Here is a 12,487-nt window from a genome sequence, read left to right on the forward strand (position 1 = left end):
CGAGGTGGTGCCTGCCTTTGAGTCAGTTATACTCTCCCATCTACCTACTTCCTCCCACACACAATATCTCACACACCCACACATACAAGAGTGCAGCAAAGCTAATGTTTATGTGGCTGTTTGGCTGCACGTGTGCTGCTCTCACCATCTCAGGCAGAGAACAAATGGATGTGTTGGAGCAAATTTCCCACCTCCAGCCACAGCCCCCATAATGCTTTTACAAAAGTTCAGTAGTTCACATTGCACATGCTTATACTGTAGTGTTTTTTGGGTTTTTTTTGCTGAGAAAAACTGTAGATTGAATTTAGAGACAAAATGCTAACTGTATTGATCTCTGTCAGCCAGAGACTAGCAAGGAAACATGTTATCTTTGGCTGCAGTTTCTCTTACCCTGTAATAGTAAACAGGTACACAAAAGATAGGGAGAGTTCTTCTCAAATGATCAAAAAAAATCTAAGCAAATTCATACTGTTATTTTATTTGAGTTCTTATATGAGTTTGTTATAGCATGAAAAGACAAATGCAGCTCGTGCTTTTTCACATGCAGATTCATTTTCTGTCTTTAAAGCCACTAAATGACCAACTTCAGTGACAAGTATGCACGTAGGCTGTCTGTACGTTAAAGGAATAGATGCTGTGAGCATGACTGTGCCCCAAGATTGATGATACCCTATGACTGTGACTTCACTACTTTGCATTTAAACCTGTATCACACAATACTTTGGCCACTTGGGAGTAATGCAATAGATACAATTCTCACATGCTATTATCCTACAAAATCCTACAAAAGAGAGAAGTGAGAGGATATTCATTAGTTAGTCAGTAGACTAACACCGCCACCATCCCCTCCTTCCGCCTTAAAGTATTTGTGGCCAAAAAGAGTTGAACATGTACATCGACATGAAATGAGACGTCATGTATCGCAAAACACATAAAAAGAAATAACGAACAGCCTCCGATTGGTAGGACATGTCGAAGCATGTCCTTGTGCAAGAAACTGAACTCCACGTTACCTTCCGATGCATTCATCTGTTTGTGTGAATGTAGTAGAAAGCACTGTGTAGTCTCCACTAAGACTATGAGTGTGTGAGTTAATGGGTCAATGTGGCATATAGTGTTTAAGCGCTTTGAGTGGTGAGATAGTCCATTTACCTTCATGGACACCATTTTACAATTCAAATGCAAAATTCATTTCAGCCTACTTCAACAAATGACCCATTGGGACAGTCTTTTCAACCTTTATTGAAAAAGTGCAAAATTTTGTAGTGTGGCCCAACACAAGTGCGATCATGTTGAAAATTGAACTAACAAATTGCTAAATACTTTCAGTAAACACCTGGCAATGTTACCATTTACTCAAAGTTTTAATCAAAATACACCTGATAAATTCAAGATGCATTGGTTTTGATCACCAGTAACTCCAAAGAAAAATGCTCACTCTTTAGTGGCTACATGCTCATTGCTAACTTTTTGGTGCTGTTCAGTTTTGGTTTGGATGTTAAAGAAGATCTGTAAAGCTGACAAGGTGTTAATTAATGTTGGCTTTTGTCAACACAAACAGCCTCTTTCATATAAATAGTTTGATATTTTTCTCAGTAAATATAATCACTACAGCTGCCTTAACTTTCTCTGATTATTCTTTTTATATTTCTAAAAATTAAGTAGACCTACCTATTTACTACTACATTTTCTTTTTATAGGCTCAAAGCTGTTTTTGTGAAAAAAAATGTCATTGTGTGGGATTGACAGTACAATTATCACATGACATCTGCTGGAGAAAAAAAACCAAATTGTTTTTGTATTCTTTCACTGCTACAGACTTTAGTTGGTCTCCAAGGCAACTGCAGGCTGGTCCATGGAGAGCATGCTTTGTGTTGACATGGCAACAAGACACCTCCTACCACGCATGTAATCTACTGTCTTCACACAGTCCTGCAGGGTGGAAGTGTGGTTTCAGGCATGTGTGCATATTTTTGAGACTGAGTCAGATGTTAGAATCATGGTATGGGGGTTGTCATATTTGAATTTCCACAGAAGCTGACTCCAACACAGCAAGGCTCTTGAATTTCCCCCATATTCTATTCTAATGTTGTTTATACTATGTATTTTGATCATTTTACTCAACTAGGTTGAGTAAAATTTTACAGCTGATTGTCAACAGTGACAAAAGACAAACTATGTGTTCCAGCCACTATATATATGTTATAGTTTGAGAGATTCTTTTTTTTATTTGTTTAAGCTACATAGATTTTTGTCCATGTGAATGCAGCTGTTCTTGTGGTTTAGCCATAATGTGGGGTTGTCAGACACCTGTTAATTAATTGATGATGGCTTTGCAATTAGTTCCCAAACTAGGCATGCTCTCCTCTTAGTGTTAAACCACCATTATTGTTTCTGTTATGTAACACAGCTACCGACCTTGTCATGTTGCTCAGTAAAGGGAGCTTTTGAGCTGCATCTACATGACTGGCATCACAACCACAAAGCTGGGATCAAAACTGGGGAAGAGTGCCGACAACTTTTGCTTCATGTCGTTAAAAGATGCTGCATTATTTGCGCCCTCTGCTGGATCTTTAGTCGCTCAACCAATGTCGAGTAGAATGAAAATTCTGCATATTATTACGCATAGCATAATGTAATTACAAAGATGATGCATGGCCACCGATAATTATTTCATTTTCTAAAATGAATTTTCAATTTTGATAAACTTCTGTTTATATTGAGAGCAACCTTACTTTGTGAGCGTCGCATATCATTGGCAAGCATGCCACAGGTCATTGTATTAACTGCAGGGAAATGGAGACTGTCCGTCATGTTTTGTTAGAATGCCAAGCGTACAGCATAGAAAGAGGTATTCTGCTCGAGGAGGTTAGAGAACTGGGGGAGACCAGGCTCTCTCTTGAGGGACTACTTTCCTTTTCTGTGCCCTCAGCTTGGAGATTTGTGTTTAATTTCTTAAAGACTACAGGACTTTTTGAAAGGATTTATTTTATTTTTTATTTAGTGAATTGTTTATTTATTTGTCTATTTATTTTCTTTCTTTATTTTATTTTATTTTGTCACTCCTTCGTCGACGCTCCAACCCGCAGTTACATAATTTTACGGTTGGTGGCGGTAATGCAACATTACGGATGCTAACCGCCAATAAATTACAAGAAGAAGAAGAAGACAGCGACCTTACTTTGTGAGCGTCGTGACGTAGTGCGAGCAATACGTACTGCGTAACGCGCACGTTTGGGTCCAGAAGCGCCGTTGGAACTTCGCAGAGGGTTGGTATGTTTTAACAACAAACAATGGCAAAAAAATTGGATCTAAGCTTCCTTTGAGAATAAGCGTGTTGTACTCTTCGATTAGAGGGCCCGTGCCATTCTTATAGAGCGCAGTTCAAGGTCGTACAGGCAGTAAATAAACTGTTGTGTCTGTTTTAACTGTAGCATCAAAGCTAACGTCGTTAGCGGCAAGGGTAACACAAGTTCCATTCATTCGGTACATCTGTCACAGTGGTATTGATATTTGACATTGCACGACATTGCTGAGCATGTTGTTTTGTGAAGTGGAGATAACTTAATAGTCGCTGTACTAGTCACAAGTAAGATAGTGACATTGTGTCTTTCGTTGCAGCCCAATAAGTCGTCGCAGTGACCCAACATGTATCGTCCCAAACTGACTCTGAAAGACCGACAACACCTGTATAAACTCATCATAAGCCAGCTGCTCTACGATGGATACACTAACATCGCCAACAGTCTCATCAATGAGGTGAAACCACAGAATGTGGTGTCCCCCTCCGAGCAGTTGATGCAGTTGACAAAGATGGGTACGTGTTCTTCCCAGTCTTCATACTGGTGATGTGAAAATGTTCAACAGGTCCTAACTGCAATTTTCATTTTGTGACAGGGATGGAGAATGATGACACCACTGTTCAGTATGCTATTGGACGCTCAGATACGGTGGCGCCTGGTGTAGGCATTGATTTGGAATTTGATGCAGATGTTCAGACCATGTCTCCGGAGGCGTCGGAGTATGAGACCTGTTACGTCACATCTCATAAGGGGCCGTGCCGTGTAGCCACATACAGCCGCGATGGACAGCTTATTGCCACGGGCTCCGCTGATGCCTCAATCAAGATCCTGGACACTGAACGCATGCTAGCAAAGAGTGCAATGCCTATTGAGGTGAGATGGGTTGAAGAGTAAACTGTACATTCTATTTTGTGAAGTTATTACTCAACCTTTCTCTTGTGTGTTTTTTTTTCTGTATGTTAGGTGATGATGAATGAGACTGCACAGCAAAACATGGAGAATCACCCTGTGATTCGAACACTTTACGACCATGTTGATGAAGTCACCTGCCTCGCCTTCCATCCCAGTGAACAGATTCTAGCGTCCGGCTCAAGAGATTACACCCTTAAACTTTTTGACTACTCAAAGCCATCTGCAAAACGAGCATTTAAATATATACAGGTCAGATTTTCATAGACTAAGGTTTCCTACTAAGGGAAAAAAAACTTTTTCAGCTGAGATGTCCAGCTATGTAGATTTTGACAAAAAGCAAAAAAAAAAAAAGTTTGAGTTGGTGAAAGGCAACATTTGAATTCTGTACAACTTCACTTATTAGTTTTTTGTAATCCGATCCATCATCCTGCAGGAAGCGGAAATGCTGCGGTCCATCTCGTTCCACCCATCCGGTGACTTCTTGCTGGTGGGAACTCAGCACCCCACCCTGCGTCTCTATGACGTCAACACCTTCCAGTGCTTCGTGTCTTGCAACCCTCTGGACCAGCACACAGACACCATCAGCGGTGTCGGCTACAACCCCACTGCCAACAGCTACGTCACCTGCAGCAAGGACGGCAGCATCAAATTGTGGGATGGCGTCTCCAACCGTTGTGTGACAACTTTCGATAAGGCTCATGATGGAGCTGAAGTATGCTCCGCCATCTTTTCTAAGAATTCCAAGTACATCCTGTCCAGTGGAAAAGACTCCGTGGTCAAACTTTGGGAGATCTCCACTGGGCGGACACTTGTGAAGTACACAGGTAAGCATGAACCACAGTGCAGGTGCATATAGGGAGGTGAGAATTTACTTCAATTTAGTTTGGTTGAGCATTTATGTAACGCTATGCAATGTGATGCAATCACCTCCTGCACTGGTTCTTAATGAAAAAGAGCTGAAGAAGCCTATGAGGAAGATATCACTCAGTACGTTTATATGACAGGAGAAGAATAAATGATCGTGTTGGCTCAATCAAAACCAGACCTCTAGAATACACGTAAATGTTTTCGTCTGAACAAAAGTCAGACTAACACTCCCCAGATAATGCGGTTGGGAATACAAGTTCGGCTCAGTTCTGCATGTATTCACTCAACTAGACTCAAACTGGCCTCGGAACTAAGAGCATGCTCCAAAGTTACTGTCTAGTACTAGCCTGGGAATTCCCATGCTGCTTTGTGCGCGATTTCATTCACACTGCAAAGGCCAGGGAACTAATCACAGAACGGGGGGGGCAGCAAGACGATGACGACGTCTATGCGCGACACCGAAGCTTGTAGAGTGTTAATCCAACATGGCAGCGGACACAATGTTACCGTTTGATGCAGCCTTAGAAAGTGTTTTAAGTAGCTTAGAACGCAAGTTTACTTTTAAAAAAGAGCAACGTTTGGTGTTGAAAGATTTCATTGCCAAGAAGGATGTATTTCCTCGTTGAATTTCTGTCGCTCTACATACGTCATCTGGTATAAGTGATACAATTGGCTATGAATCGCGCGCAAAGCAGCATGGGAAGAACCAGACGCCATTTGATAGACATTCGTAGCGCCCAATAAACGGCTCTAGGCATTCGTAAACCACGCCTCAAATACGAGAAAATGCACACCTAGTTCCCAGACCACCATCTCATCGAGATGTGGACGCGTCAGCCAGGCTAGTCTAGTACAAAGAAGAAGAAAGAAATAACACCAAAGAAGCTTGCGTCTTTTGATAAAGTACGAGTGTATAGTAATACAGCTGGAGTCCCTATAACGCTGCTCACGTTCCCATTTTTTCTGTTCCTCACATCTCTGACGACTAAATGTGTCTGAAATGGTGACGGCAAATTAGCCCATTAAAGGGATACGCCACCCCCAGGCCAAATTAAGTGTATCCCCGCATTCCCGAGACATAAATAAGTGTGTGGGAGCGTTTTCCTGGCGACCCAGGCATTGTCCGAATCTCACAGCACTGACCACTGCTTGGTTGCGCGTAATACATACATGCTAGCGTCGCCAGCGTCGCTAATCGAAATATTTCCCGCTACGTCATTGGGAATCCCCACCCCCGACTTCCTCAAACAAACCAGCGTGAAGCAGCCAGGGTGGTTGGGGGGGGATTCCCAATGACGTAGCGGGGAGTGTGCTTCGGCTGTGTTTTCCGCACCGGAAACTAGTTCCCAAACCGACATGAGCAAACCAAGCCTTCCGTGTTGATTTACACAGTCATTTGCACTCGATGTGAAAGTACACCACTCACACAGTAATTAGAAGGTAAATCAAGTAAATTAATTCACGTTGGGCGAAATATTTCGATTGGCGACGCTAGCATGTATGTATTACGCGCAACCAAGCAGTGGTCAGTGCTGTGAGATTCGGACAATGCCTGGGTCGCCAGGAAAACGCTCCCACACACTTATTTATGTCTCAGGAATGCGGGGATGCACTTAATTTGGCCTGGGGGTGGTATATCCCTTTAAGACAATGTCTAAACTCACGGTTGCTTAAAGCATTTCCAGACTATCGCTCTGCTCTAATAAAATCCCAATCTTATTACTGTAGCGTCACCTGATAAAATTACCGTTCAAGTAACTTAAAGATGCCGTCTGTGCAGTGAATTCAGCTGCATGTACGATGAGCTCCCACAGAGAAAGTTACAAGCAGCAGAATGTCTCAAACGTTTTTCTCACATAGTCCACAGCATCGCAGTGGCAGGCATGCTTGATGTGAGAAATCCATTACGTCCCTATGAATGTGTATGGGGACAAAGGAGAGTCGTCCAATTAAATGGCCAAAGACCGAACAATGTTATATGGAGGTTTTGCGTTGTAGTCCATATGTTTAACAAGATGTGCGACCTTTCTCCAGAGCAGCCCCCAGCACTGAGCCAGCCTTCCCTATTAGTTTTTTTTTTTTTTTTTTTTTGACTCACTCACTCTGACGCTGCTACTGCAACATGTTGCTTAAATCTACTGATTCCCTTTACCTCAAGGAGATGATTGTGGTGAATCTGCTCCTTTTATTCAGCCTCTCGTTCACCTCTTCTAAACCCCACAACTGCCGAGTCCATATGCAGAGTATTTCTGTATTTCCGGACTTTGAGTTGTACTGTAAGTCTGATATGTGCAGCGTTAAGACAAACTGTAGTATTACAGCCCCCTGTGATGCCCTGTGACTGTTCATTATCACAAACTGCGATGTTAGTCAGGTAATAATCCAGACACCTATGTTTTCTGGAGCTTCTCACGTTACACTGCAGGCTGAATCCTGTTAAAATCACTGAAGAAATCCAAAGTTCCCAACCCCGTGCTGCCTGTTTCATCCACATGAGTGAGTTCACTGACGCAGGTTTGGTGACGAGTGACAATTCATGAAGTGCAAAGTGCGCTCATTGTCTTGTTGCTGTTCTTTTATTTATTTATTTTTTTTCAAATAATACATTTTCACCTCACACTGTGATCACAACTGAACTGTATTGGTAGTTTTTTAGTTCGCACCAGGGCTGCAGTGAAGTCCATGCAGCAACGTAATTTTTTTTTTTTTTTTACATCAGCTTCCTCAAATCTTATTCCTGTTCACTACAAAGGAAGAGCATCATCACCTCACACACATTACTAAGATTAACCCGTTTTTTCTGATAAATGTTTCAAAAACTGAGTGACGATACCATCTTCTTTGGGTCTGCAGCAAATCTGTCGATGACATTTTCGTCTCTTTGTGCAAATTATCACAGTGGGAAGTTTCCTTTATAAATGTGCTCTGAGAAAACACTGATATCACAATGTTTTGAATTATGGGAATTTTTCTTTGTGTCAATAGTTATACGGTAACTATAAGAAGTTCTTTGTGCAACCGTAATCTGTCCAAGGTGAGGCAACAGATGGGGACTTTTATAGAAATGAGTTCAAGATTTCTTTATAATTATTGAGGAGCTTTTGATCTCTGTGGAAGCCAGTTGTTAGTGTATTAGACACTTGGATATACAAGCTTACCATAAAGTCTCTTTACAATTTAAGAAACATATTACAAAGGCAATTGATGAGATGTCTTAATCAGATCTGTTCTATGTACTCAGTAGTTATCAAAGTTTTTAATCACAATGCGTTTGTATTTCAGCTATCTTGTCCATAAAGTCTCTTTACAGTTTAAAACAAATATTACAAAAGAAAATGAACAGACAAATATGTGAAAATTGTTACAAAATGAGGAGAAGATATTGAAGATTTTTTTAAGAAATTGAATACACCTCTAAATGGGCACCATTGGTTGCATGAAGCACATCAAGACTGTACTCGATGTCTTGCCATGTTCGCTGTAGCATCAATGGTGGCGATGGCATCAGTGATGTCCCGTATCTTTGCTCGATTCACGATATCTTTAACACAACCCCATAGAAAGAAGTCCAGGGGAGTGATGTCTGGTGAACGAGGTGGCCAGGGAATTTGTTCTTGGTCGTCCACTCCTTGCTTTATCCAACACTGTCCCTGTCTCGATAAATTTCTTGTGCTATGCACGAATTGATGGACGTGACGGTGGATCTCTTCCATACTTAGTTCTGTAGTTTCGCTGAGTCTGCATATCTGATTTTGTTTCAATAAACCATGACACACATTGGGCCTTTTCTTGAAGAGTAGACATTTTTTTTAAAGGGTTAATTTAACAGAACTTCTTTCATCAATGGGATACCTGAAATACACAAATGCAATGTGATGCAAGTACCTTTTTAAGGATTTACTTCTTTTGTTCAAACTGTAAACCAAATTTTTATTTGTTGTATTTTATTTTTTCAAAGTTTGCACTGTTACTCAGACAGAACACTCAAGTTAATGGAAGCACTGAAACAAGAAAGATGTGGTCAAGTCTTCAGTGAGCTCTGCTCTGTGATTTCCACCTCTGCCTGTTTTTAATTGGACTGCCTTTTTCCATTGCTTTTACTCCCGTTAACCACTAAACCGCATTCACTCGTTCACACCCAAACATTCTTTTTAGTCTGTACAGCTTTACAGGCTGCGCAGTGCACACATTTTTTTAATTGAGTTTTTCTGGACCAGTCTGGAATCCGTAATAAATGCCTTGAAATAATCACAGTGCATTTATTCTTTTTTTTTTTTTTTTCTTGACCAGAAAAACTAAATATTCTGTGTATTCTCGCCCCCGTCTGACATTTGATTGAATCATTCTCTGAGTCACACTTGGATGATTACATCACTTTAAGCTGTCAGGTTTCACACGCAGCCTTCGCTGTTGCCACTGAACACGCTCTGCAACTCAAGGTTTTTTGGATCTATTGCCGCATCTCTGTACTCTGATGAATATTAATAAATAACAGTGATGTGGTTTGTCCACAAGAAAGTTTTTTTTTTTTTTTTTAAATTTAATTTAAATGTTCCACTAAGTAATCAGTCAATTATTTAAGACCTGTTTTGTTCTGGTAAAATTGTCCCAAACCTCCTGCCGGTGACACAGTAACAGATCTTTGAACACTCTTAAAAACAATTTTTAGCTGGACAACATTTTCAGACCACAGCCTGATGTCTTAAATCCTTTTACACATTTCATGATAACAGAAGCTTTTTCTAAAGGTCTTTTAAACAGTAAAGTCCACAGAAGTCTTTTTTTCTTCCCTGGTCACAACAGCTGCATAAATCCCACGGCTGCTTTAAGTTTTGAATTTTCTGTCCATTTTTGCTCAATTTTCTCAGTGGAAGCTTCTCGCACCATTCCCAAATATACTGACATCACTCAAATTCAGTTAGTTAGAAACTTCTGATGTCAGATTTAGCATATTTCATAAGAAGTATTTAATGTACAATGCCTCTTCTTAAAAATGAAAAGATAGTTGACTGTTGACTAAATCCGTCTTCTAACAGTTATTATCAAGTGATGATCGAGTAATGATTCTGCACAGCAGATCCATTGTGCTTTGTAGTTGGAACTATGAATATTGAAATATATGTAGATAAAAGAATTAAATTGAGTTTTCTGTTGCACATGACATTGCAAGTTCTGATTTTCAAAAAAGCTCAGTGCTGGTTTCCTTAAAAAAAAAATATATATATATATATATATATATATATATATATATATATATATATATATTCTATTTGGGAACGTTACCACTCCTAAAGCTCCAGCCAAGTAAGATGCCTTTAAACACTTTGTGTGGCTCAAACTGAATCAAAGTTAATGTTCAACACCATTTGAAAAAAAAAAATTCTTTATAAAGACAGAGGAACAGTCTGTTCTTGTGTTTTTTTTTTTTTTTCAGACTTGTTTTCAGGGACATGAAGTCTTAAAGAATGAAAAGACAAAAACAAAACGGGCATCTGAAAATACAGGCCTCCTGTTGCATCTCCCTCTGTCAAGTTCCCCGTCAGTTGGACACACACACACACACACACACACACATGCTGTATTTACATGAAATTGTGTTCACAACAGCTGTGAGTCTTCGGCTACAGTTAGCTAAAACGTTCAGCGTAGCCTGTCATCGCATGCTTACAGAGTTGATGTGCCTACTGAACCTAACCAAACGTTTCAATAGAAAGTTGCAGGTTGCAGGAAAAGAGTGACCTTATCAAGATATTAGTATTTACTGAATGGAACTCCACTTTTAGGGGAGAAGTTTCCCAATCAAGAATGTTTTCATGCTTTCATCTTGATACTCTTCTACACTCTCTCTCTCTCACTCTCACTCACTCACTCTCTTATATATATATATACAGTATATATATATATATATATATATGTATGTATATATGTATGTATGTATATATATATGTATATGTGTATATATACAGTATATATATATTTTTTTACACTGTTGGTTTTTCAAATTCAAAGTCTGATTTTGATGCTGTAAAAATTCAATATTAGAAATTCATGTTCAAACTCTGATGGCACAGAAAAACTTCCACAAACTGTTTTTGTTTGTAGTAAAGGGAACGTTTCCAGTGACGTGTTCCGCCTTTGTGTTCCAGGAGCGGGGCTGAGTGGCCGTCAGATGCATCGCACGCAGGGCGTGTTCAACCACACGGAGGACTACGTGCTGCTGCCCGACGAGCGCACCATCAGCCTCTGCTGCTGGGACTCTCGCACGGCCGAAAGGAAAAACCTGCTGTCACTGGGTCACAATAACATTGTCCGCTGCATCGTCCACTCCCCCACGAACCCCGGCTTCATGACCTGCAGTGACGACTTCAGAGCGCGCTTCTGGTACCGCCGCACCACCACTGACTGAGTCACCTTTCACTAAACGGGCTGCTCTGAAAGATTTCGTGACCTCAGCTAGATTGTCACTCTCATTTGACCATTGCTGTCTTTAATGTTTTCTTTTTTCAAGCTCGGCTGTGGAATTTTTTGGTACAGTTCTAAAGAAAAGTGATTTGTGATTGCTAAACCTGAAAAGTAAAGAATTTTGGCACTGTTTCTTTAAATGTCTTCTTAGTGAATAATTCACTGCATTGGCGTCTGATGAACACAAAGTCTGACCTGTATGGAAACTTGAGTTGTGACACGTTTCTCAGTTGTTTGTTAGAATTCGCAGTCTATTCCCATTTTTTTATATTTTGTCTGTGTTCTTTGTTGTAATCCGCATTTTTAATAAAGAGCTAAAAGATGCTGTGAGTTGACAGTGAAAAGTCCCCCTCAGAACCACAGCTATGCTGATATCCTGCAGTTATTTTGAGAACACAGTTGTTGCTGCAAAAAGTGTGCAGCAACCTGCGAGGAGTGCAGACAGTTCTGGTCATTGTTCAACACTTATTTCTGTTATTAGGCAGGTTAGCTGAAGAACATTATTTTGTGTATTCCTCCAAAAAATGTGAAGAAGACTTAAGTTTATTTTCTTTTGTTCTTGTCAAAGCAGCTGATTTTGGCCTGCGCCCTCCGACCAGAAGGTCAGGCTGCCCCGTCAAGCCTTAGCATTCCCCAACCCCCAGTGCAGCTCTCCCAGGCAGACACTAACGTTTCTGTTGTCCAGACAACATCAAGGAGACCCATAAGAATTTCTCCTTCTGATGCCCCCCACCTCCCTCATAAAGTAACCTCATAAAATTAGTACACACAGGAAATTTGCAGTTTTCATTAAAAAAAAAAGCAAAAAAACAAATTTCTGTTATTTGGAAAAGTAAATTCGTGAGAAGTGATGTACTTCTGCTTTACAAGAAAGATGGAGTGGAATAAGAGTGTTGAGTTCCATGAAGACAGGCGGAACTTTAAAAAAAAAAAAGAACTTGTGG

The 12,487-nt window shown here is 40.4% G+C and overlaps 1 protein-coding gene across 2 annotated transcripts; it reads left to right on the forward strand.

The window, feature by feature from the left end:
- The first annotated feature begins 3,169 nt into the window (after nt 1–3,169).
- Nucleotides 3,170–11,878, forward strand: cstf1 (cleavage stimulation factor, 3' pre-RNA, subunit 1). 2 transcript variants are annotated; one of them, XM_075462288.1, is made up of 6 exons: nt 3,170–3,269; nt 3,622–3,817; nt 3,898–4,175; nt 4,266–4,463; nt 4,648–5,038; nt 11,228–11,878. In XM_075462288.1, the coding sequence occupies exons 2-6, from the start codon at nt 3,649–3,651 to the stop codon at nt 11,485–11,487; spliced, it is 1,296 nt and encodes a 431-aa protein (XP_075318403.1). In that variant the 5' UTR covers nt 3,170–3,269; nt 3,622–3,648; the 3' UTR covers nt 11,488–11,878. The 2 variants fall into 2 exon arrangements, with proteins under 2 accessions (XP_075318403.1, XP_075318402.1); XM_075462287.1 differs by having other exon boundaries at nt 3,177–3,273.
- The last annotated feature ends 609 nt before the right edge of the window (nt 11,879–12,487 follow it).

This window comes from Odontesthes bonariensis, chromosome 3 (genome assembly GCF_027942865.1).
Source record: "Odontesthes bonariensis isolate fOdoBon6 chromosome 3, fOdoBon6.hap1, whole genome shotgun sequence".
Taxonomy (NCBI): Eukaryota; Metazoa; Chordata; class Actinopteri; order Atheriniformes; family Atherinopsidae; genus Odontesthes; species Odontesthes bonariensis.

Excerpts from the sequence above, each read along its gene's own strand:
- cstf1 (XM_075462288.1), top strand. The coding sequence starts at position 3,649 with ATGTATCGTCCCAAACTGACTCTGAAAGACCGACAACACCTGTATAAA. Across the intron at positions 3,818-3,897 it reads GATGCAGTTGACAAAGATGG|GGATGGAGAATGATGACACC; the intron begins GTACGTGTTCTT and ends ATTTTGTGACAG. Across the intron at positions 4,176-4,265 it reads AGAGTGCAATGCCTATTGAG|GTGATGATGAATGAGACTGC; the intron begins GTGAGATGGGTT and ends TCTGTATGTTAG.